This window comes from Cimex lectularius, unplaced genomic scaffold (assembly GCF_000648675.2).
Source record: "Cimex lectularius strain Harlan isolate CLEC.00 unplaced genomic scaffold, Clec_2.1 scaffold252, whole genome shotgun sequence".
Lineage (NCBI taxonomy): Eukaryota > Metazoa > Arthropoda > Insecta > Hemiptera > Cimicidae > Cimex > Cimex lectularius.
The window spans coordinates 247,336-273,031 of record NW_019392777.1 but is presented as its reverse complement, the minus strand read 5'-3'; the positions used below and the strand labels follow the sequence as shown (position 1 = coordinate 273,031).

General features: G+C 39.3%; 2 protein-coding genes across 25 annotated transcripts in view; one reads left to right on the top strand and one right to left on the bottom strand.

Moving 5' to 3' along the window:
• LOC106670817 (coiled-coil domain-containing protein CG32809) overlaps nt 1-25,696 on the bottom strand; it is an 80,956-nt gene that overhangs the window by 31,021 nt on the left and 24,239 nt on the right. For 19 of the 23 annotated variants that reach the window (XR_002910446.1, XR_002910447.1, XR_002910449.1 and 16 more), the window contains 5 exons: nt 22,378-22,523; nt 22,255-22,281; nt 22,009-22,177; nt 16,105-16,303; nt 15,666-15,861 (listed from right to left, as the gene is read on the bottom strand). Coding sequence is in view for 19 of the 23 variants with exons in the window: in XM_014401428.2 (XP_014256914.1) it covers nt 15,666-15,861; nt 16,105-16,303; nt 22,009-22,177; nt 22,255-22,281; nt 22,378-22,523 (737 nt within the window). In the remaining 4 variants the exon portion in view is untranslated. Of the gene's footprint in view, nt 1-15,665; nt 15,862-16,104; nt 16,304-22,008; nt 22,178-22,254; nt 22,282-22,377; nt 22,524-23,936; nt 24,180-25,696 lie in introns of those variants that run through there. The other 4 variants (XM_024227696.1, XM_024227700.1, XM_024227688.1 and 1 more) reach the window with 4 other exon arrangements.
• LOC106670819 lies at nt 1,129-15,649 on the top strand. Of its 2 annotated transcripts, none has more exons than XM_014401444.2 (7): nt 1,129-1,203; nt 11,609-11,753; nt 11,817-11,922; nt 14,389-14,603; nt 14,660-14,870; nt 14,935-15,380; nt 15,438-15,649. In XM_014401444.2, the coding sequence occupies exons 1-7, from the start codon at nt 1,175-1,177 to the stop codon at nt 15,579-15,581; spliced, it is 1,296 nt and encodes a 431-aa protein (XP_014256930.1). In that variant the 5' UTR covers nt 1,129-1,174; the 3' UTR covers nt 15,582-15,649. The 2 variants fall into 2 exon arrangements, with proteins under 2 accessions (XP_014256930.1, XP_014256929.1); XM_014401443.2 differs by having other exon boundaries at nt 14,932-15,380; nt 15,438-15,647.

Sequence of the window (25,696 nt, the reverse complement as noted above, 5' to 3'; positions counted from 1 at the left end):
TTGTTTTAATACAACCCAATCAAAAGCTTTCGATAAATCTGTGGAAACAGAATGGACTTCATTAGTAGTAAGTAAAAAGTCCTTATAGAGACCCAATCAGGTACGGAATCGGAATTTGACAAATCCAAGTTGACTCAAAAACCCCTTGGACTAATTTCAAAATATTCCAAGCTGAGTTCCATACAATACAATTCTGTGCTCAAGAATTAATACAGAAAAATATGAAAGGTGCATAGATTTACATAATTTCAGACAGACAGGCAGCTAAGAAGGCAATAAATGCATATGCTTTCAGGTCCAAACTGGTCTGGGAGTGCCAAATTGCCTAATGGCTTTGGGAAAATACAAGATTACTTTAAAGTTCCGGGACACAAAGGTACAGAAGGAACAGACTGAACAACCAGCTAAAAAGGAGCAGCCCTCTCACCCATGGGACCAGAACCACGACTAGGTGCACCGGAGTGTGTGCTTAAGTTGGAACTGGAAAAATGGCTCGCGAAAAAAACACTCAAGCACTGGACAAAAGCACCAGAGTATGAGGCGATTTATCTCATCAAAAAGGAAGACGAAGGAACTCCTCTCTCTTGAGGAAGAGATTTAAGGCAAATTATAGCCTTCTCTTAACTACCGGTTAAGTAGAGACAGAAACATGCCGACTCTCTCAAGAGGAACCAATGACATCAGTATATCATTTATGTACTTCCTTAAGGCAATTATCACACCAAAAGTGCGCGAAGAGGCACCGAGGAAAGCTCTTAATCTTAAGTAAAAAATTTTACTTTCCCAGATATGGCTATATTTTCTAGGGATTCCACAAAAGATCCATATAGATCACAGTGGAGGAAAGGACTCCAAAATGTAGAAGAAAGAATATTGGTCAAATACCTACAATTCTGGTGGAAAATCCTGTCGATACCTAACCAACTACAACAAAACACCTTGAAGACAAAACGTCCAACCAACTACAATCTACCTAATTAATTAAGGTACGCTTCATTTCCCTTTTTCCGGTTGAATTTTTTAATTTGTCGTTGTTAATTTTTCCTCTCCCGCTTATCAGAGGCGAAAGGGGGCATGTTGCTCCCCACCGACAAGGAGAAAGGGAGAAAGGGAACCGGCCCTCCTACCCCTGGCACCCTGGCCAAAACAGCGGTGGAACCCGGACCGTTCGGATATGGGAGCCCTAGACCGAATCGCATCCCTGTGAGTAGACGATGTTCTTTTTTCTAACAAAAAATATATTTCAATGAACATCAGAATCTTTGGTTTATTCTAATCAGTTTGCACATCTAGCAAAATATCAAGGGTACACGGTCATATATAAATCCTACACCCTAATAACCATTCGGCAATCGTGTAATTTTCAGCTTTGTATTTGGGGATTAAGAAGTTTCTGATAATAAAAATAGTGAAAAAAGAACTGTTCATATTAACGTCAATTTGGTCAAAATTGCCTAAAATATCGCGTACGGAAAAAAGAATCCTTGGCCGTGATCAGGAGCGGCGTGGGAGCAAGGACGAAAGAACCCCTTTCTAAAGAAAGTCAACTCGTACAAATGGTTCTCACGTCCTCTTGAAAGAAAAAAAAGAGGAAAAAATACGATTCTAACCCGAGCCTAGATGGGAACACTAAGTGGCATTTGAAACTAAAGCAAACTGGGAAAAACGGTTCGAGAAAAGGATGGTTGATTCCCAGGCGACTTTTTTTATATGTGCGGATAGAAGAGGATGAAATGGCAATCAGTATTGACCGGTGATAAGGGCTTGTCCTCAAAACGCTTTTACGCCCCTGACATTTAAACTGTTTTCACCTGACACTCAACAACTAAGTCCTTTATATTCATAACGTAGCTTAAAGTTGTAACCGTTTTTCGAACAGTTGTTTGGGAAAAAGCCTTTTCATTTTCGGTCTTACAAATAATAGACATTAACTTAACATTGCTCCTGATACCCAACTCGACAGCTTTCTTTATTTACTCACTACTTTTTACTTTTTTTTAATGGTTCCGGATTTGATTGATAAACCAAAATTTCAATTATATTGTAAATCACCTCCTAATGAGACATCGAGTAGTTTGCCCTGATACCCAACTTGACAGCTTACTTTATTTACTCTCTAGTTTTAACTTCTTTTAAATTATATTGTAAATCACCTCCTAATGAGACATCGATTAGTTTGCTCCTGATACCCATATTGACAGCTTACTTTATTTACTCACTTGTTTTGACATTTTTAAAGTTTTTCTTGTTTTTCATTACATATTTAAACTATTGATTGTTTCTGACCAGTAGTTTGATTGATAATTCAAAATTTCTATTATATTGTGAATCACGTGAATGAGACATGGATAGACTGCTCCTGATACTCATGTTGACAGCTTGCTTTATTTATGCACTAGTTTTAATATTTTGTATATTTTTCATTGTTTTTCATTTCATATTTAAACTTTTAATCGTTTCTGATTAGAAGTTTGATCAATAATTAGTTGTTTAGTTTTTGAGCTCCTGACTGAAAAATCAACCCTATGAGACATCCATAATGGCTCCTGATAGCCACATATTTTACCCAATTTTTTCACACTTCTTTTTCATTTCATATTTAAACTTTTGAACGTTTCCGACCAGTGGTTTGATTGATATTTCAAAATTTCTATTATATTGTGAATCACGTCCTAATAGGACATGGATCGACTGCTCCTGCTACCCATGTTGACAGCTTGCTTTATTTATTCACTAGTTTTAACATTTTATATAGTTTTTCTTGTTTTTCATTTCATTTTTAATGTTTTGATCATTTCTGACCAGTGTTTGATTGATAATTCAAAATTTCAATTATATTGGAAATCACCTAATAAGACATCGATTGCTTGCTCCTGATACCCTTCTAAACAGCTTACTTTATTTATTCACTAGTTTTAACCTTTTTTTATATTTTTTCTTGTTTTTCATTTCATATTTAAACTTTTAATCGTTTCTGATTAGACGTTTGATTAATAATCAGTTCTTTAATTTTTGAGCTCCTGTCTGAAATCAACCCTATGAGACATCCGTCATGACATCGATCCTCTTAATAGCCACATTTTTTAGACATTTCCCCCCCCCCTTCTTTTTCATTTCATATTTACATTTCTGAAAGTTTCTGACCAGTAGTTCGACCATAATTCAAAATTTCAATTATATTCTAAATCACCTCCTAATAAGACATCGATAGTTTGCTCCTGATACCCATCTTGACACCTTACATTATTTATTCACTAGCATTAATTTCATTCCAAAAAGGAGGGAAATTCAAAAGGTGTGGTTGAGATGGGAAGTTAGTGTCCGAGTGGATCGAGGTCACGATAGCTCAGGTGGTAGAGCAGCGGCGTATCAAGCCGAAGATCGTGGGTTCGAATCCCGCTCGTGCCACTGACTTTTTTATCTCAACTGAAAACCTTAATTAATTGTAAAAACTAGCATTAATATTTTTTTCATTTCAAAGCCAAACTTTTCAACGTTTCCGAGCAGTAGTTGGATTGAAAATTCAAAATTTTATTTATACTGCAAATCACTTCCTAATAAGACGTCGATAGTTTGCTCCTGATACTCAGCTTGACACCTTACATTATTTATTCATTTGTTTTAACCATTTTGTAATATTTTTTTCTTGTTTTTCATTTCATCTTTAAATTTTGGATCATTTCTGACCAGTGGTTTGATTAATAATTCAAAATTTCAATTATATTCTAAATCACATCCTAATAAGATATCGATAGTTTGCTCCTGATACCGATCTTGAAGGCAAGTTTCTTTTATTTATTCACAAGTTTTTACATTTTTTTATATTTTGATACTCTGCTCCTGATACTATGATGACAGATTACTTTATTTGTTAACTAGTTTTAACAATTTTTATATTTTTACTTGTTTTTCATTTCCTATTTAAACTTTTGAACGTTTCCGATCAGTGGTTTGATTGATAATTCAAAATTTCAATTATATTGTAAATTACCTCTTAATATGGCATCGATAGTTTGCTCCTGATACTCATCTTGACAGCTCACTTTATTTATTCACTAGTTTTTACATTTTTTATACTTTTTTGTTTTCCATCACATATTTACACTTTTGCTCGTTTCTAATTAGACGTTTAATTAATAATTAGTACTTTCGTTTTTGAGCTCCTGTCTGAAAATCAACCCTACGAGACAACGATCCATTGCTCCTTATAGGTACATTTTTTCTTCTTCTTTTTCATTTCATATTTAAACTTTTGAACTTTCCGACCAGTGGTTTGATTAAGAATTAGTAATTCGAATTAAATTGTAAATCTACCTATTAATGAAAGATCGATCGGATGCTCCTCATACTCACGTTGACTGCTTACTTTATATATTTGTTAGTTTTAACCTTCTTTTATTGGTTTCTTCATCTCTTATTTAGACTTTCAAACGTTTCTGAAACAATCGATTTTTTCATCTTGTTTGCAAGCTGATTTTGTACCAATATTTTTGATTTTTAAAAATTTTGTTCAGTTATTTCAAAAATGCTGTTGTATTCGATCCCCTGTTTAAAAATCTACCTAATAATGAGACATCAATCGGTTGCTCCTGATACCCACGTTGACTGCTTACTTTACTTAATTTTAGTTTTAAATTTTTTTTAAACTTTTTCTTTTCACGTTTATTATTTTGAACTTCTGTCTTGATCATTTGTCAACTTATTTGAGCTCCTGTCCACAAATCTACTTAATAATGAGACACGGATCGGTTGTTTCTGATACCCACATTGACTGTTTACTTTATTTATTAAGTTTTAACCTTTGTTTTTACTTTTTTCATTTTACATTTATTATTTATAACTCCTGTCTTGATTATTTGACAACTTATTTGAGCTCCTGTCTAAAAATCAAAATCCTAATTAGACATGGATCCGTTGTTCCTGATACACACCTTGATTGCTTATTGTTCCCTTTTCTTTCGAACCATTTGTATTTGTAAGTTATCTTGAGCATTGTTTCACAACCTGTTCAGACAAATATCACTATCTCCTACACAAATATCATGTTTTGCTCCTGATGCACCTTGGTTGTTTTTTCTAGTCTATGAAATAATAGAACTAAGCTATATAAAGTTGGTACATTTTAAATTAAATAGTTTTTACTACAGAGGACTTCCCTCAGGTTCAATCTTTAGTTTTAGATGACATACGATAGCCTTGATGAAGGTCAAATAAAAGGTCGAAAGTTTGGCATCATTGACCACCGACCAATACTTACAAAATAACGTCCCGTAACTTTTTGATGAACTTTTTCGTCGATCCAGTCTAGCTTGAGTTTCGTCTCTCTCTCTTGACTTGAACGATCTGAGGAGCCCAAGGGCTGATCAATTCTGGGATAGCTTAAATTATTGTTTGTATTTTTTTTAATATCACCCGCGGAAGAGATCAATCACGTTACATCAGAGCTTTGGAGGCGTCCCGGGTTGGACTTTTACCTTCCGAAATGGAACGGCCTAGTTAAAGGCCGAACGCGTTTACTTTCGCGATGTGTTTATAATTTTCATTTGTAAATTGCACTCATTGGTGTTGTGCCGGTCTAGACCCGGGGCGAAAACGATCACCTTTCACTTCCCGGACAAAAGAGCCCGAGGCTTGGTAAACGTTGCACAACCTCATGGGACTCATCTGGCTGACGGGGAGAGTGAAGCTTTTTCACGCACGCACCACGCGTCTCGTAACCGCGGTGCAGTCTTTTGTTGGTGATGACATAGCGCAAAGGATCCACATCCAAAAGAAAGAATTTTCTTTGTCGATCTCTGTAAGGAGCGATAGTGCCCATAAGATCACTATTCTGACTATTACATACGTATATGTAAAGGTCTGCCTTTTCCAATTGACAGTCTAGTCATAAGAATTCATTTTTATCTAATATTAATCTGTTTCAAGAGCTACGGTGTAATAATGATTACAGTATAGTCTGGAGCTAATAAAAATTACTATACCCACTGGCGATGTGTGTGGTAAAAAAAAGGATACCAGGAAGCGGGGTTTGCGCTCCCCAGGCACTGCAGCCTTCTGGCCTTATTTTACCTTCCTAGTTCCTTAGTTCAGTGCAATAGACTCAATCCTTCTTCTTAGAAGTATCAGGTCATTGACTGTCGCTGCTGCAATTTGATTTTTTCCGTGCGTTAGGTTAAATCTCCATTGAGCTGTTGCTTCGCATTCGAAGATGATATGAGTGGCTGTTTCTTCCTCCTCATTACATAATCTGCAAATGGGATCATCGTTGTATATACCCATGTTGTGAGGATGTTTTCTCAGATGCCAGCGACCGGTTAGTAGTCGTACCACTCCTCTGAGTTCTCCTACCCTCTCCAATGGCTGCAGTGATTTTGCCAGTCTTGGTGAGGGTTGTTTCATCATAACTTTACTGTGTCTAGAGTTTATCCACTTCTCCTTTTGTTTTGATCCATTCTGCGATGGAGGATTCTATATTTGTTTTTGTTATCCCAAGTATAGGTTCGGGGCCTATGTATGGTCTTGCAGATTCTCCTGTGGCCAGACGGTCTGCTTTCTCATTGCCGAAAATTACCCTGTGCCCTGGCAGTTTTGGAGATTTTGGATGAATTCACTAATTTTGGTGTGATTTCATGGCTATCAATCTCGAGGATTTTTTTGCCAGTTTTAAGGCACAAGCTTTGATGGCATGTATTTCTGCTTGAAAGATACCGACTTCCCTAACGAGTTTGATTGTGTTCATGTTTTAGGCTTGTACAGAAGATGCCCGATCCGGTTCCTTCGTTTGTTTTGGAGCCATCTGTATACCATATCAATGCATCTAGTACTCTCCTGTGTTCTTCCTCTCCTTAATAGTCCGTTGAGACTTTGTAGGATGCTGTAAAGAATGTATTATAAGTGTTCATTTACCAATAGTTAATTTGTATCAGGAGCTCGGATTAGATGAATAATGACAGTCCTTTTTGATATACACGAGCTCGAATATCCCATTCCAACGGGTGTCCAGTATCAAAGTTAGGTAAGCCATGAAAGCACTATATTGTAAGGTCAGATCTAAAGTAATCAGTGGATCCAAAACCTGAATCACAACAACCTTATATGTTGGGTGCTAGGACCCAAACGAATTCTGTGCAATGAAAAAGAGAACTGGGCTGATGACGAAGCGTTTCGGGAAAACAAGGAAAATTTGAGATTTCTCACAATATAGTTGGCGAATACCAGAGAGAATTGATTAAAGAACCCTCACCAAAACAGGGAACCACACTGTTACTAGAGAATGGTGGGACTATATAGCGGTCACGGCATCTGAGAAAACACCTACACATGATGTAAGTTATACTGTGTTGAGGTCGAAACTGTCACTCTTATCTTCGATAAACCGATAAACTGAGACATGGCCTAGCATATGAAAAAGACCCAGGGGAAAGAATGACAGTCAATAACTAGAGAAAGATTGAATCGATTTAGCTGAAGTAAGGAATTAGGAAAAGTACAATAAGACAGAAGGCTGCAGTGCTTGGGAAGTTGAGTTTCCGTCATCATTATCATCATCATCATGGGGCCATGAGTAGACTCCACACACATTCAAGAACAAATACACGCACAATTAAGAAGTTCGTTTTGAATTGGAGCGTGGGGACGAGAAAGCGAGATTGGTATGGAGAGTGGGTTCGCGTGTCTCCAAGTTAAAAAGAGAGAGTACGCGGCACCCTGTCCATTTATTGGAATAAATTACTGCTTATTTCTGTCTTTAAGTGAAAGTATATATGTGACTGTGTGTGAGATAGGTGTTTTTTCCGAAAAAAGGGGAAATTTCGAACTGGCGCTGGAACCAGTCATCGTCCGTCAACACTCGCTGAGACTGACCGGCGCCAATGCCAAAATCTACTCGATGAAGGTGAAAGCCAGTTCTATAATTGATGGCCTTATAATTCCGGTTGGGAAAGCCGTAAAGAATCTTTAGGTTTGAATATGTATTCGTATCATCTACCCCGGTGATCCGAGGAAAATTTCGTAACCACCCTCCGTGCCATGGCCAAACAACCGCTTCACCGGTCTTGCCATTGTTTCTTTTATCATTATTGCATTAGTACTATTCAAACTATGGCGAGAATGCTTTTTGCAACCCTTTATCTGGAGGAGGGCGCCATGGAATGGAATTCATTTCGATCACCGTCGCGAATACGTTGAGTATTACACAAAAACCACCGACCATGTATAAGAATATATCGCTTGATGTAACACCGTACTTAATACGTGAACTCCGTTCAACTGAATACAACTGTGTCCCTCCACACTAATTCAAGGAGGACAAATACCACGAGAAGCCAGCCATTGCTCTAAAGGCAAGGAGGTCTCGAGTCCATCGAGATGTCTTGAGCAGTAAGTAGGGTTAGTATGGATCGAGAAGTTGGTGTGAAATTTTTGAATCGGGATTGGATCAATTCATTGACAAAAAGGAATGGGTAAATGTGGATAGTGACTAAATTTATCTGAGGACTTTCATTGGAAGAATCGGATGCGGTGGATGTTGGATGGCTTGGCAGGACCCCGCAGTTCCACTCCATATGACCAAATTGGTCGCAGGAAAACTCTTGCGTAATGCTAGTTTAATTTTTACTTTCGTTCCTAGAGGTATTCGTAGTTGTCCAAGTCTTCTGCTAAGTCATTGTCTCTTACGTCTTGTGTGGGGATTCCACGTCAGCCTGCTATCTACGACAAGTCCTAATTTGCCTCGAATGTAACTCGGTATCTCGGTTTTGTTGATGTACTGTGGATGGCAAGGCTGTTTTTTCGAAGATTGGGTAGGATTCGAATTAGAGGACAAAATTGCGATGACGAAGAAACCATGTGGTACACCGACTTGTATCCGAGCAGTTGCTGCTTGCTGAATACCTTCGTTTTATTATTATTCATTTTAATTTTCCAACGGTTAGAGAAACTTCCTTGCAGCGCATTGCGTTGCCAACCTGTTTGATATATTCTCCTATCCAAGAAGAAACGTAGTGAGCTAAATCGTCAACGTAAAGACCCAATTTTACGTTTTTAGGGCTAGGTATTTGGTTGATATATAAAAGGAACAAATTGGGTCCAAGGATTCCTTGAGGAACACCAGCAACCATGTCTCTCAGGAAGATAACTCTGAATTGTCTGGGTAAATAAGAGATAGGAGTGGACTATTTTTATATAGTTTGAAGCTATATTCCATCATCCCACTGACCATACCATTATGCCAAACACTATCAAAGCCATTTGGATATCTATCAAAAAAAAGAGTTTTTTGACACCAAAGCGTTGTCATCTCCTGGCTAATTGGCAGTGGTAGGTAGTCTTGGCCTGAAACCAAACGGCTACGGCACAATGATGCTGTTTTTATATAGGAAGATGCGGGTGAGCATAACACTGTCGAATACCTTCATATCAGAGCTAAGTAGCTAACAGGCCTGTAACTGGTATGGGGGCTAGTCAAATTTCAACACATGGTCTATAGAGTATAGTAATCCAAGAATAAATATTTGATCGAAGTTGATAGGTGGACTATGGCTTTTTGTGGAACATTTGTTGAGAAGGATGTTCTGAATGTTGTCATGTTCAGGGATTTTATTGTTCCTGCGGGATTTTGTAATTTTAGATATTTGTCTGTGATAGGTGAGATTACATTCAGCAGTTGATACTAAATATATGGCAACGGATGTCCAATTAGGACGTGTTCTTTCCAAAACAACATTTTCCAAATTCTTCCTGAACCAGACATAGCTCGTATTAATAATAGACGGTAGTAGAGTATAAAAAGACTTGAAACCCACACATCTACGCAACCATCTAATAATGGAAGAACGATTTGGTTTACGTCCTGGGCTCAGTACAGTATTCTTCCTTAGTACATAAGGTGGAGTAAGGCCTTTGACACTGTAAGACAATACGGGATATTTTAGCGCATGATTAGTACAGGTTTACAGCATATCTAGTCAAAATTGTACATTTATACTTCCAAAAGAGGTCTGCTTTGGACAGAACAACTCACTTCAATCTCCCTTCGTTATAGCTGTGTTCCTCAGGGGTCAATACTGGGTCTGATTCGTGTTTTCTTTTCTAAAGATTTGCCGAATCTCAATTTCTGTCAACTTATATGCTGATGATATTACGCTCTAATGCGCCTCTTAAAGTAATTCCTGTCATACGAGGAGGACGTTCAACTACCCGTTGGAAGTCGCGGACGTGAGGTCAAACCGCTTTAAAATACTTGTTTCATACTCAAGTGGAAAACCATGCGGGGGGGGTTGAGATTCGAACCCAGGACCGGCAGCGTTGCAAATATGAGCCCCTAATAACACGGCCACCGATATTCTCTTGGAAAGTCAGTGCGATAATCGAGCGCCCAGAGAGCCAAGCGCTTCTGCTTTCGAAGGAAGTTGAAGAACAATTCCCCCAAAACTAACTACATCCTCGTTTCTAATGACCCTTTATGCTAGTTGATGGAATACTTTTTGACTGATTCAAAACCATAACCTACCTAAGAAAACGCCAGAGTCCTGCTCCCGTTATTTAAAAGAGAATTTGATGAGGGATAATAGAAAGTGTGTTTTTTCGCTCCCCAAGCACTGCAACCTTCTGGCTTATTGTACTTTACTAATTCTTAAGTTCAGTGCAATCGATTCGATCCTTTCCTTAAGAAGTACCATGTAGGTCATTGACTGTCGTTGCTACAATTCATTTCCCTACGACTTCATGTGCACCAGGTTATGGTGGTATTCACGCGATTGAAAGGTTGCTTAGCATTCGAAGATGATATGGCCGGCTGTTTCTTCCTCCTCATTCCATAAAAGTTTACCTGGCAGGGGCGCTGCTGTATATTTTGCTTTTCATCTATAAAAATTATCTCGATCAGGGTCTGCAGATGAATTTAAAAATTTGAACGCTTTGACCAGCAGCGCCCTCTAGGGCATGTAATAAATTAAGTCAAACCATTGAAGCTGTGAGGTATCAAGTTGTGTAGATGTTTTCTCAGATGCCAGTGACCGCCTATCACGGACAGGCCCTCTCTGAAGCTGTGATTTGCCCAGTGAGGGTTGTAATAGCATAAGTTTACTGTGTCTAGCACCTCTAGAGTTTATTCACTTCTTCTTTTGTTTGGTTTGGATCCATCCATCCACCTATGCTACTATATGCCTATCCTTCTTGAAGTTATAAGTGCTAATAAAAAAAATCCAATTTTTAATTAGGAACATACATGACGTTGATATTTATAACAATCGAAGTAGAAGCCCAGAAAATTAAGGTTGACTGAATTAAGCTGCTGATAGCCAAAGACCCTTGAACTCTACATTCTAATCAGGTAGATCAGGAGATAAGCCCCTGATAAATAAAAACCTGCCAATTATCCTCAACTCTGATAGTAAAACAAAGTAGGAGCTCAGATGCGCACTCCAACATTGAATCAGGTGTTTTAATAAAGACTGAGCCTGCAGTAGCCGATGTTTCTTCTGTATCACCTAGGATTGAATTAATACCAAAGTGACAGGAGCTTGGGATAATCGAATGATTACTGACAGGAAGGATTTGAAAAAATTGGTATTTATTTATAGCACGTCGGATGTTATTTTATTTCTAGGCTGTTGGCGGTTAGCTGCGCACTGGCCGAGTGGCAGCCAGTCGATAAAGGATTGGGCCAAGGCTCACCGAGGACGTTGGGCCTACTCGACCCCAACCACTGCGACCTATACAAGGTGGTGATGCACCAAGACCAATTCTACCAGGTAAAAGGTCAAAAAGAAACAGATCCCCGATTTGTAAGCTAAGTATCCGTATTCCGGTTGCAGTACATCCAGTACAAAGTGCACCTTCCAGACATGAAGGAGTTCACACTCTGCTCCTGGCACAAGTTTTACAACCACTCGACCGACCACCCTCTCTTCTCCTACGCCCGTGAGTATGCTAAAAAATATACGATAACAACATAAAAACCGTACTAAGTATGACGAATTCGTTGGGGGGAATTTGCGATTATCCCCGTCAACGGATGTTAAAGTAAACTGCGTCGACGGATCCAATTCAGAGTCTTGTGACTGTGGGGTGTTGGCCAGAACGTTACAATCAATCATGTTGTTTACATATAAAAAATATTTGTATTTTTCAAGAGATCAGAAAAGAAAAAAGCATGAAATAACAACAAGAAATTCTGGTTGGCAAAGAACATTGCACGCCCTGATAATTCAACTGATTAGCGCAACATGTGTTGAATAATATTATTGAAAAAAATACGTCATGGTTGGAAAGAATTTCAACTCAATATACTATAATGGATTATACATATAATATTATATAAATCCAAATTAACACACATGCTACACGAGCATATTAAACATGTGATTATAAAGCGAATAATTAACGGGATCGCTAATTAACTTCAAAGGGTAGTTTAAGAATGATATGTTATGCTCCTGATCAAAAAAGGGGTCTTTTAACAACAATAGCATGAAGTCATATATTACACCCTTAAAACACTTTAACTGAACAGAAAAACATGAAGATAGATAGTCTTAGGTTCTGCTCGTTATACCCAAATACTCTTTAACTGTGCAAGAAAAGCGTGAATTGAGATATTAACATGAACCCAGTTATTCTTAAGTTATACTCCTGATACCCCTAAACTCCCTAACTTACAGGAAAAGCATGAATTGAGATATTATCAGGTTATATTCTTTATACCCATAAATTCTCTAACTGGATGGGAAAACCAAAATTGAGATATTATCAGGTCATACTTTTGATACCCTTAAACTCGCTAACGGTACAAAAAAAGCATGAATTGACATACTATCAGGTTATGCTCCTGATACCCCCATAAACTCTCTAACTGGACAGGAAAAGCATGAATTGAGATATTATCAGGTTATATTCTTTATTTCCATAAACTCTCTAACTGTACGGGAAAACCAAAATTGAGACATTATCAGGTCATACTTTTGATACCCTTAAACTCGCTAACCGTACAAAAAAAAGCATGAATTGACAGAATATCAGGTTATGCTCCAGAAACCCAGAAACACCTCTATCTGTACGGGAAAAGCAGAATTGACATACTATCAGGTTATGCTCCTGATACCCATAAATTCTCTAACTGTACAGGAAAAGCAGAATTGACATACTATCAGGTTATGCTCCTGATACCCATAAATTCTCTAACTGTACAGGAAAAGCAGAATTGACATACTATCAGGTTATGCTCCTGATACCCATAGATTCTCTAACTGGACAGGAAAAGCATAGATTCAGCTATTCCAGTTCTAGTCCTGATGCCCATACACTTTGTTACTGTACAAAAAAAAAGCTTGAACTGAGATATTATTAGGTTATAGTCATGCTATCCATAAATTCGCTAACCGTACAGGGACAGCATGAATTGAGATATTACAGGTTATGCTCCTGATACCCATAAAGTCGCTAATTGTACTAGAAAAGCATAAACTCAGCTATTCTCAGGTTATGCTCCTGTTACCAAAAAACTATTTAACTATATAAGAAAAACATTAACTTATAGGTTATACCCCCGATATGTTAAACCTTGTACTGTACAAGAAAAGCACGAAATGAGCATTGCTCCTAATAACCATAAAATCTTGAACTCTTAAAAGAAAAGCTTGAGTCCGATATTCCCACGTTTTGCTGCTGATAGCCAAAATTCTTTAACTGTACAAGAAAAGGTTTACCTCAGATATTCTCAAATTATGATCTTAATACCAGCAAACCCTTTAAATGTGCAAGAAAAGCATTAATTCAAATATTCTCAAGTTTTACTCCTGATACCTAGAAACTGTTAAACTCTACAAGAAAAGCATAAAGTCAAATATTCTCAGGTTACTCGTATTAGCCAAAAATCCTTTTAACAGAACAGCATGGACCCAGATATTCTCAGATTATGCTCTTCTTAAAAGTAAATAGCCTAAAAAAACGTAAGAAAGATAAAACGTTCAACGAAAAAACACAAATATGATTTAGTAATTATTTATGAAACATGATTTCTTGGATTTTGATGAATAGATCAACAGCAGGTGAGAAATTCACTGGATCTCCTGATAAGTCGTAACTAGACACATCACAAAGAAAATCAAAAAGAACTAGAGATATGCCACAGACAAGCTGAGCAATGCATCGAAACAGCTTGATAAGCACATACAACTCACAACTCAAACTGAAATGTAACATTATTGCTAAGCAAAAAAGGTAAAGTTTGTGTTTTATAGAGTAAAGGCCCAATGGACATCTGATACAAATAAACAACTAATCAATTGTAGCATGTAGGCTAAATTATGGCAATTGTAGATCCGGAATTAGCATCTACTGTATAGTCTGTTAAGCATTTTTTGTTATATATTTCATTGATTTTCTTAGTGAAAGACCAACCTAGGGAGATAGTGTCTTGGGTGAGCAACACGGATAAGTCTAGCTTCTACCAAATGGCCATCGGAGGCCACACGATCTACAGGCTCAACTACCCGATCAAGTTGTTCAAGTGGCACCACGTTTGCCAGTCTTGGAACGGGAAAACTGGCGAGTGGCAGGTGTGGATCGACTCGGAAAGGGCCGGCAGAGGTTTCTACAACTTAGTACGTGTCCGGAGGTATAAATTACAATAGATGACTTATTTGTCTACATTCTGCAGCTGGTGGGGAAGAAGATCAAGGGAGGCGGACTCGCGATGACGGGACAGGAGCAGAGCCAATACGGGGGCGGGTTCGGCGTGGCAAGGAAAACGAGCGGTCTCATGGGAGAAGTGACCCTGGTCCAGCTGTACAAAGCGGCCCTCACGGCAGGAAAAGCGTACAACAACCACAAACACCATCACGCGCACAAGTTCCACCACGAGGGAGTTGGTATGTGGCGTTGAAAGGGCGAACACGATTGGGTGCGTCTAACATCGCTTTTTTCCCTTAGAAGAGGCGGAGCAGGCGTTGATGATGCCCGGCCCTGAGGCAACACCACTACCCGACGGTGTCACAGAGTTCCCCTTCCTCAGGGGGATGCAACTCGTTCCCAGGCTGCCGGTACAGGAACTCGACGTGATCCGCCAGAGGCAGCAGCTTGATCTCATGCAACAGCAACAGCTACAACAGCAGCTCCAGCTTCAGTTGTCGGATGTGCGCTCCCCGTTCAGGTTAGCCAAGAGGGAGCAGAGCAAGAACGATACCGAGGAGCCATCGTCGAAGACGAAGAGGACAACCGAGTTCGGCGTCTTCCCCGGGATCGACCTGTCAGGTCTGTATACAGGCGATGGGTTCATGCTGGGCGGCGGGAGCCTGCAGAACCCTTTCAATCTACAGCTGGCGGAAGATGACGTCGAAGAGAAACCACCTAAGAAGTGGAACGAGCCAGCTGAATGGGAGGTGAGATCGAAACGACACAACTAAACCGGATTTTCCTTAAACTTCTTGGCTTTTCAGGTAAGAAGCATAATGGCGCTCTGCTCCGGCTGCGGTGAAGACCCTTTCAGGAAAGCGACCGTCCTCTCTTGGAGAGAGACGTCGAAGAAGCTCTACGCCGGGGCGCTATACGTGCCCGCAGCGCAGCAGTGCCATCACTTCTAGATACTATTTTCGAGTCCTACTCCTATTTATTATATAGTTTTAAATTTAAAAATAAATACAATTCGTTATTATTTCTTTACCAACCTTCGTTTTGTGTATGTGCTGGTGATGGTATTCCGAGTCAAACTCCGGCTCCGAGAAGTACGACTGGTCTTGGTCCCAGGTTGGGATCGGCCCTGAACCCATGATGCCGAGACCAAGGCCTCCACCGGTCCCGACGACGTCGTCCGACTCGAACAGTCTCAAGACCGACCTGTCCCTTATATCTCTCAGGTGAGACCTGCAACGTAATAAGTTAAAACACTACTTTAGTTTATTGACAACGTGAACTTTGGAGCTAACAGAATGCCACTGGCATAACGACCTGATCGACAATGATAACCTTGCCTCTCTCTATGATCGCTGGATTTTCCTCACTGAACACTACGTGAGACCGAAATGCTTATAGTGGAAAGTAAGAAACCAGTGATCAGTGTCGATCTAAGCGATAGAAATTTGACCAAACTACAATGAATATAATCACCTGAGGTCTTCCAACTCGTAGAACATGTCCTTCGACGAGTCGTGTATGTAAATCTTGACGTGAGGCGATTCCATGTATTCCATCGTCAGCTGCTTTGGGAAAGATCGAACGAACAGCGCTTTCACCGTGTCTATCGAGGTGATCTCGTTGGGCAGGAGGGCCCGTTTCGTCTCGCTTCTGTACTGGAGAAACACCAAGCCTGGTTTTTGTTTTTTTACAAGAAAGAAGAAACAAACTTAGTACATTCGACGATTTTATTTTTGTTTTGTTTTTTAAAACTGTTTTTTTCTATATAGAAACTGTGATCTCCTTTCTCTCTTTTTTGTTTTAGTATTTTACGCTTTACAGTTAGAAATTTTTTTTCAGAAAGGAAAGAAAGAAAATCACTTACAAGACACCCAAATGACCTTAATAAATGAGGTCGTGTCTGTGAGTCAGTTGGTTGTGAAGTGTTTGTGGAGCTAGTCTGCAAGTGCGTACTTACATACAAATCAAGCAGGAACGATAATGTATTGGTGTTCGCATTGTGGCTGTTAATGAGGACGTGATTGTACATTGTTTGGCGACACCGAGAATACAGATTTATTAAAAAAATACGAAATTATTTTTCAGAAGTACAGAGCTACAAATGGATAAAGATATAACGATGATTAACTAGCAAACCAGGGGTTGGCAGAAACTATAGCACTAAATAAAAACACGAGCTCAGATATTTCCAAGTTATGCTCTTGATATCCAAAAACTCTTTTACTGTACAAAAAAAAAGCGAGGACTAGATATTCTTAGGTTCTCAGGACCTTCGAATTCTACAAGAAAAGCATAAACATTATTAGGTTCTGCTCGTGATGGTCATAAACTCTTGAACTGGACAAGAAAACCATAGGCTCAGATATTGCCAGTCCTGATTCTGATACCCATAAACCTTTTTGCTGTACAAAAAAAGCACGAACTGAGATATTACCAGGTTATGCTCCTGATATCCTCAAGCGTCTAATACCAATAAATTCTTTAAGTGTACAAGAAAAGCAGGGCTTCCATATTCTTAGGTTATGCTCGTCATACCCATAGGCTTTTGCAGCCTCAAGAAAAGCATGAACTTAAAGGTTGTGCTCGTGATGCCCATAACCTCTTGAACTTGACAAAAAAAGCATAAATTCAGGTATTCCCAGTTCTGCTCCAGATACCCATAAACACTGTACAAAAATAACAAGAAATGAGATATTTCCAAGTTATGCTCCTGATACCCATAAACATTTTAACTGTGCATGAAATGCAGGGACATAGATATTCTTAGGTTATGCACCATATATCCATAGACTTTTGAAGTCTACAAGAAAAACATGAACTTAGAATTCTCAGGTTCTGCTCGTGATGCTCTTAAAATCTTAACTGGACAAGGAAAGCATTAACTGAGTTATCACCAGGTTATGATTCTAACACCAATAAACTCTTTAACTGTACAAAAAAAGCAGGGGCTTAGATATCCATAGGTTATGCTCCCCATACCCTTAGACTTTGTCTAAAAAAAAAAAAAAAAAAAAAAAACATGAACAGATATATTACCACGTTATGCTTCTAATTCCAATAAACTCTTTACTGGACAAGAAAAGCAGGGGTTTACATATTCATAGGTTATGCTCCTCATACTCATAGACTTTTGCAGTCTACAAGAAAAGCATGAACTTAAAATTCATAGGTTCTGCTCGTGATGCCCATAAATTCTTGAACTGGCCAAGAAAAGCATAGTCTCAGGAATTCCCAGTTCTGGTCCTGATACCCATAAACTCTTTTACTGTAATATTATCAGGTTATCCTCATGATACCCATAAATTGCTGAACTGGATAAGAAAAGCAAGGACTCAGATATTTTCAGGCTCTGCTCCTGATACGCATAAACGTGTACAAGAAAAGCCTGGAGTCACATATTCTTAGGTTTTGCTCCTGATGCCCGTAAACTCTTGAACTGGACAAGAAAAGGATAGACTCAGGTATTCCCAGTTCTGCTCTTGATAGCCATAAACACTTTTACTGTACAAAAATGGCAAGAACTGAGATATTCCCTAGTTATGATCCTGATACCAGATATCCTTAAGTTATGCCCCTCATACCCATAGACTTTTTAGTCTACAATAAAAGCATGAACTTAAAATTCATAGTTCTGCTCGTTCTGCCCATAAACTCTTGAACTCGACAAGAAAAGCATGGACTCAGATATTCTCAAGTTATGCTTCTGATACCCATAAACTGGCTAACTGCACTAGAAAAGAATGAACTTAGAATTGCTAGGTTCTGCCACTGATGCTAATAAACTCTTGAACTGTACAAGAAAAGCGTGGGCTCAGATATTTTCAATTAAGTTCCTGTAAAACTAAACAACCTAGGACAACAGAAAGACAAAACTTACAACTAAATGACTGAACTGAGTTCAGGTTTCACAAGTTATATGACACGTCCAGTGAAGTTTCTACCTAACCGTATTCAGTTAAAGCTAAGTTGCGCAAGAAATCTTGATGGCTACAGTTGCAGTTAATTGGTGAAATTGAAGAAGAGCCTTTGAAAGAAGGAATCTCGAGATATGATTCTTGAGATAAGCTTCTTGTACTAGGATGCCCTTGTTAAGGCAGAAACGATAGTCCGAATTCAGGAGCTGATAGAATCAACATCGACCTACAGCCTGATGCCAAATCTCGGTGTCGCCCAGTCAAAATCTGTCTGATGAAACTCATGCTCTGGCAATGTAGTAAATGTGATTTTTTTTATTTTATTTATTTATTTTTTTTGTGTGTGGAAACCAAACAAAATATAAGTAAATAAAAGATTTTCAAAAAAAGAAAAGAAAAATGCCTGTGCAAAGTATGATACAAAGTACATTTTTTAAAAACAAAAAGAAAAGAAAAAATTCTACACGTTTTAAAAATATTTTCGAATAATAATGAAATATAATTATAAAATGCTGCAAAAGGAAAAAAATGGATTTTTCTTTTTTCTTTCTTTATTTTAATTAAGGCCATTTAAGGGTGTAATAATTTATTTTTTTAAATTTAAAATAAAAAGAAATTATTTTTTACATTACTGCGGTAAAGGCTTTTTCAATAAAATAAAATAAAAGGAAATAACTACCGGCTTGATTATTTAAAATAAGAAAAATAAAAGAGAAAGAGAAAGAGAGCGAAGTAAATAATAAGAACATACAGAGATATAAAAAATTATAGAATCTATATTGAATCGGACGTTAAAAAAATGTAATCAATTTTAAAAATATATATATACATTGATCATGCAATGGCTGAGAGTTGGTTTTCCTGGGTAGAACGTCCAAATCTTTTGGGAGTGGGGTTCAAATTTTGGAAAAACGATGGCCTTTTTTGAATAGAAAAATATATAAATATTAGCTTTTACTTTTTTCTATTAAATTTACTTTATTATATTGTTTGTTTTTTATGATTTTTTTTTTTTGAAAATAAAGACACAAGGAACAAACACAAATAAAACAGGGATAATACAACTTACACAAAGCAAAATAAACTTAAAAAATTAAAATAAAAAAATAAAAAAACATGACATATGCAGCATGCAAATTTGGCGAGCATTAAAACTACAGCTTTCGAGTTTTGTGGATTCTATAAAAAGGAACTGAATAAATAACAAAAATCTAAAATACAAAATTATTTTTAGAAAAATACCGGCGAAACGATAAAAATAAAATTATAAACTCCTTCCCTAAAAATAAAATAATAGTAATAAATTATAAGAAAATAAATTAAAAAAAAAAAAAAAAGAAAAACAGAAAACAAAGAAAAGATTACAGGGTGACACAGAAAGGAGCCAGTGACTGCCTTTACCGCAGTAATGCTGCTGCGGCTGTCCGTCGGCAGGCCTCTCCCTTCTCTCGCCGTACCAAGCGCCCCCGGGGGTTCCACCTGAGTTCCCCAAACACACACACACACAAATTTTGGTTTTACAAGGCACAATTTGCGACACACTGTTATATATTGACAAAAGTGAGGGGGAAGGAGGCGCGCGTGAACAAGGGCTGTGTTGGGGGTGGGCAGATTTTCGGGTTCGATGGTCAAAGGTTACCTTGAAAACCGGCTTGCCAGGATTCACGAAAAGTATGACCGGTGGCCCTATTTCAAAGTGCTAAAAAACAAGAGCTCAAGCCTATCAGGAGCTTATCTTTGAAATGAAGATCCAAGAAACAAAATGGGACAAATAATGTACACTTTTGTATAGCTCATATGCTCAGGTTATCAGGAGCTTAACATCTTTGAGATGAAGATCCTAGAAACAAAACATCCCAGGTTTGATTAAACTTTAGAAAAACAGGATCTCAGTATCTTCGAGATTTGATTAATCAATAAGTCAAAAAAATAGCAGCTTATGCAACAATTGCTACCAGGAGTTGATTCTGAGGAGTTCACGGCTTTTCAAGGAGCTCGCAATCCTATTAAGCCCTGATATGAGGATGAACCAGGAGTTGGAATAATCCTGTTGGAATCCAGGAGGTCGCGGATTTTCAAGGAGCTCCCAATCCTATTAAGCTCTGGAAAAGAGGATAAACCAGGAATTGAAATAATCCTGTCGAAATCTAGGAGGTCACATATTTTTAGGAAGCTGCCAATCCTAGCAAGCTCCTAATATGAGGATTAACCAGGAGTTGAAATTATCCTGTCGGAATCCAGGAGGTCGCGGATTTTCAAGAAGCTCCCAATCCTATTAAGCTCTGGAAAAGAGGATAAACCAGGAGTTAAAATTATCCTGTCGGAATCAGTGAGAACGCGGATTTTCAAGGAGCCCCCAATCCTATTAAGCTCCTAATAAGAGGATGAACCAGGAGTTGAAATAATCCTATCGGAATCCAGGGACTCGTGGGTTTTCACGGAGCTCCCAATCCTATTAAGCTCTGGAAAAGAGGATAAACCAAGAATTGAAATAATCCTGTCGGAATCCAGGAGGTCACATATTTTTAGGAAGCTGCCAATCCTAGCAAGCTCCTAATATGAGGATGAACCAGGAGTTAAAATTATCCTGTCGGAATCAGTGAGATCGCGGATTTTCAAGGAGCCCCCAATCCTATCCTCCTAATAAGAGGATGAACCAGGAGTTGAAATAATCCTATCGGAATCCAGGGACTCGTGGATTTTCACGGAGCGCCCAATCCTATTAAGCTCCTGATAAGAGGATGAACAAGGAGTTGAAATTATCCTGTCGGAATCCAGGAACTCGTGGATTTTCACGGAGTTCTCGATGTTATTAAGCTCCTGATAAGAGGATGAACCAGGAGTTGAAATAATACTTTCGGAATCCAGGAACTCGTGGATTTTCACGGAGCTCCCAATATTTTACGCTCCTGCTAAGAGGATGAATCAAGCAGTTCATTACAACTAACAATAATGTATAGCTGAAGGGTGGCGTCCGTGCCGCAACGGTTTAAGCGTCGTTGATAGTGCGCTCATCACTCTAAGGTAAACCTCCTGTGTTCGAATCCAGCGGTCCTGCATTCGAACTCGACATAATTACAAATGTGTTTTCTTTTCAAAAACACTGGCACCCTTAGGGCTGATATAACCTATGATGTTGTGAACCTTCTTATCAAAAATTGATTGCTCCTGGATGCAGGAATTCAAGGGATCTCATATGAAGCTCCTGCTAAGTAGAATTTCGCGCGAAGGAATTATCTTAACGGTTTTCTGCCTTGTCTAAATTTTGTAGAAAACGTCAAAATGAATATTATTCTTTGAAATGAGAATGGTAATGGCTTCAGTGTCGACAAAACGTAGTCATACCCTTGTTCACGCATCCCCCTCCCCGGCGGGGTCGATTTTTCTCTCCAAATCAGACAAAAAACGACAGAGCACAAATAGCATTCCTACTAAAGTGGGAATTTTATACAGGGTGTCTCACCTAGAGGCCGTTCCAGGGTCTTGCTCGGCGTCCTCACGACAGGCAGCGAGCTCCGTTGCTTGTTCCCACGTCTGAAGCCGGTCGAAGACGTCTCCACTTCGGACATTATCCCGGGATCGTCATCGAGAAGCATATTCGGCGGGGGAGGGTAGCCCCTAGGCTGGGGCGACTGCAGACAAGGAGGGAAACAAAATCAAGCGTATAAATTTTAAAAAAAATTTTGAGGGTTGTGAGGAGTGGACGTACCTTCCGCCTGTTGGCTTTGCTCCCCATCTAGGCAAGCGTGGAAAAATTAAAAAAAAAAGGATTGGAAGTTAGTTGGTGCAGGGGGATCGGTTAGTCGGTTAAAAAGCAGATTTCGGTACTCACCTCGAGGTCCATGGCACGTACCGTGTACCTGTGGTCGGGGGCGGACAGGGTGTGCCGCCTCATCTCCATGTCCCTGGTACGCCCGGCTCTCGTCCGTCCACCACCTCCGCCTCCGCCTCCGCCGCCTCCTTCCTCCTCCAGCCGGCCTGAAAGCAAAAAACAGAATCAGTACCAATCGTGAAACAGGAAACATGTGGCTCCCGGCTGTTTACGCAAGGGGGGAAGAGATTTTACGATCAGTCTATTTCCGAACCTCCGTCCAACTCAGAGAACCAACGTTTCAAAACTTTAAACTAGATACGGGTTAAAAATATACGAAAGCAAGTGATAACAAATTAATACGAAAAATCTCTGTGACAGGACCTTGGAGATCGCCTTGACGTCCTGATAGCGACTCGTGGCATGACTCAAACTTGATGCATCTTCAAAAATAGCAGGTGCCCGGAAGATTCAGATTAACAGGAGTTTAATGTCTTTTTAAAGCAAGCTGTGATGTGAAGCTCCTGGAAACCAAACGAATCAAGCCGTGAATACCCCTTGGCGACAAGATCAATGGGTCGGGTTAGCTTTTGGCGTAAATAAGTTGATAAAATATTTTGGATTGCAGCAGGTCGCACACGAATTTTAAAGAAAACTTTCGGTCAAGATAAAGACGAAATGAAAATAAAAAATAAATAAAAGGGACTGTTTATAAAGAGGTAAGAACAATGAGCATCTACAAGATGTTTGAACAAGACCATGAACTAAGCCAAGGTAAACAAAAGTACAATAAAAAAGGCGACCAAAGAACAATGATCCAGGCCGGCAAGCTACAATACTCGACGGGAATACGAATTCTGAATAAGCGAAATAGACGTAGAAGATAGATAAGGTCAAGGTTAAAAGCAGCACGATTTCAACAATAGAAACAAACTATTAACAAAAGTACTGCTTTTAATCGTCGAAAACAAACAGCCAATAAAAGCAGAAACCAGAAAAACAAGAGAAATAAACAATTACTGTCCAAAAGGTCAAGGTCAAAGTATTTATTAGGTGTCTGATCAAAAAAAAATCACAGCATACAAATAAAAAAAAACCAAGATCGACGGATAAGCCTCCAGACCAAACGATCACGATCTGGCGCGGTGCAGAAAATGCTGTGTAAGAGAGTTGGCAGCGTCAATGGGACGGGTCGTCAAGAGTCACGACTGAACGATGACCTTATTGGGGATCATACCCGTCTGACGCATGGATACTTGCTTTTGGGCAAAGCACGCGGAGGTGTGTAGAAAAACGTTTAGTTTGTCACATCCGATCGAATGACCCTGACATGATGGTACTCGGGCGGGTTAAATGATAGTACTGCATTTCTTCCATTCTTAAGAGAAACGGTAGTGTTTTCCTCTCATAATGAAAAACAACGTCAAAACATATTGGTAAAAGGTATAAGACGAGCTTAGTATGAGGAGTAGAAAGATGGGCTAGGTATGTATCCGAAATATATCCACCCTGACCTTGGAGAGCGATAGATAATCTTTTTTTAGCAATGTAAAAAAACATAATAAAAATAAAAAACTCACTGGGGTCGTTCGTGTGTGGCTCATTCTCTAAAAGCCTCGAACGTTCGCGTGCACGGCGGTACCTCCAGCTGACAGTCGGACAACAGAACTTCACGCGCACTTCGGCCAGTTGCATCGCCCGGTTGTTTTTTTTCGACTTAATTCAGTTTACATTTATCAATTGTTACTTACTCAGTTGGCAAGGCGGCAACATCTTGCGGGAGGGAGGGATACGATGCCGTCCTCCTCGCTAGCTATCGTCGGACTGGCTATTTCAGCAGGCTTAGATATTTGGACCGGAGCCCATTAGGCCCCCATTGAATGTCGGGTGCGTTTTTAGACGTGATCCGACTGCGCTACACGCCATCAGTTGACCCTGTTGGACCTACGGTTTCGCCTTTTACTCAAAAACATATGACCTTATAGTCGCCTCAACACGAACTTAGCTTTTGAACAAACCTACCGCGGTTTTAATTTCTTGGCAAAACTTTGTCTAAAATAGTAATTCCAACATTCTTGAGACTACGAAAACCGTCCCAAACGCTCAGTTAACTTTACTTTGCAGCAGGTTGTGGTGGACACTATTGCCGCTTCTCACGGGTAAATAAGTAATGTTTGGGTGTCTTTCTAGACGTAACCCAGGCTTTCGACCGGGAAGGGCACCCGGGTGAGGATGTAGATGTAGATAGTCGAGGTGTAATATACTGCGCCTTTTAAGAGCTACAGCATGCCCCGTTCTGTGCCTATAGCATACTGGATTTAAACAAGGAACTTGATTAGTAAGCCCGTTTTCAGTCTTGTCGGTTTCTTCTACAGTGGCATTGTACATCCCAAAACACTTAATCCTGCGTGCAAGTGTAGCACCACAGTTTGTTAATAGGTTGGTGTCTCCACTGCCTCTTTGCAGAATCTGCATGTGCCGTCTTTTTATTATTCCAATCTTCTTTAAATACCCATTTAGTTTTCAGTGTCCTGTTAAGAATCCTGTTAGGATTCGCAGTTTTTTCCTGCTTCCTTTGATACATTCTATCACTTCTTTCCTTCCGAAATTTGTTCGGAGATTCTTGGATTGTTTGTGTCCAATGGGTGAATTCCATTGTTTCCTCCTTTAGAGTGGGTTCCTATGCCACAGGGTTCTTGTCCTATCAGCGGTATAGCAGCCCCTTTTCTTGCAAGGGTGTCCGCTTTTTCGTTGCCTTCTACTCTCATATGTCCTGGGACCCAGCCTTTGTTCTGCGACCTAATATTTGGTTTTGCAGTTCAACACTATGGGCACATTTAACACCACTGTGGATGCTCAAGGAGATTCTTCCCAGTTTATTCCTCCAATCCTATTGCCGTGTCAGGGAATAATATCCATTTCCTTCCACCAACCGTCCCTTAAGTTTGTATCCTTGGTGGCGATTTTTCAAAGTTATCGATATTTTATGCATATCATACGTTCTGATAGTCTAGACTAGGCTGAATACCTTTTAACGCTGACGTTCCTACTCTCCCAAACAGTCAGTCATCTCCACGTTTGCCGATGACACGGGCTATCCTCTATTCTCACTCCAACCTATATACAACGTTCTTTCAGGCGGAATAAACCGGATTTTTCAACAGTCAGTAATTCTGAAGTTTTTAAACTATTTAGTGGAGTCGAAAAACAACCAAAAACCTGAAATTACTTCTTTACCGTTGAGATATGGGCAGGGGTTTATAGTTTTGTTGTATATGGTGAATACAAACACCTCCGGAAATTTCCACACTTATCGTCAGTCACCCGAATATAGCTAATG

Bases quoted from the DNA above. Each gene is read 5' to 3' on its own strand.
- LOC106670819 (XM_014401443.2), top strand. From the start codon at position 1,175: ATGGGAGCCCTAGACCGAATCGCATCCCT. The intron at 1,204-11,608 runs GTGAGTAGACGA...TTTTATTTCTAG, and splicing joins CTAGACCGAATCGCATCCCT to GCTGTTGGCGGTTAGCTGCG. The intron at 11,923-14,388 runs GTGAGTATGCTA...TGATTTTCTTAG, and splicing joins CCCTCTCTTCTCCTACGCCC to TGAAAGACCAACCTAGGGAG.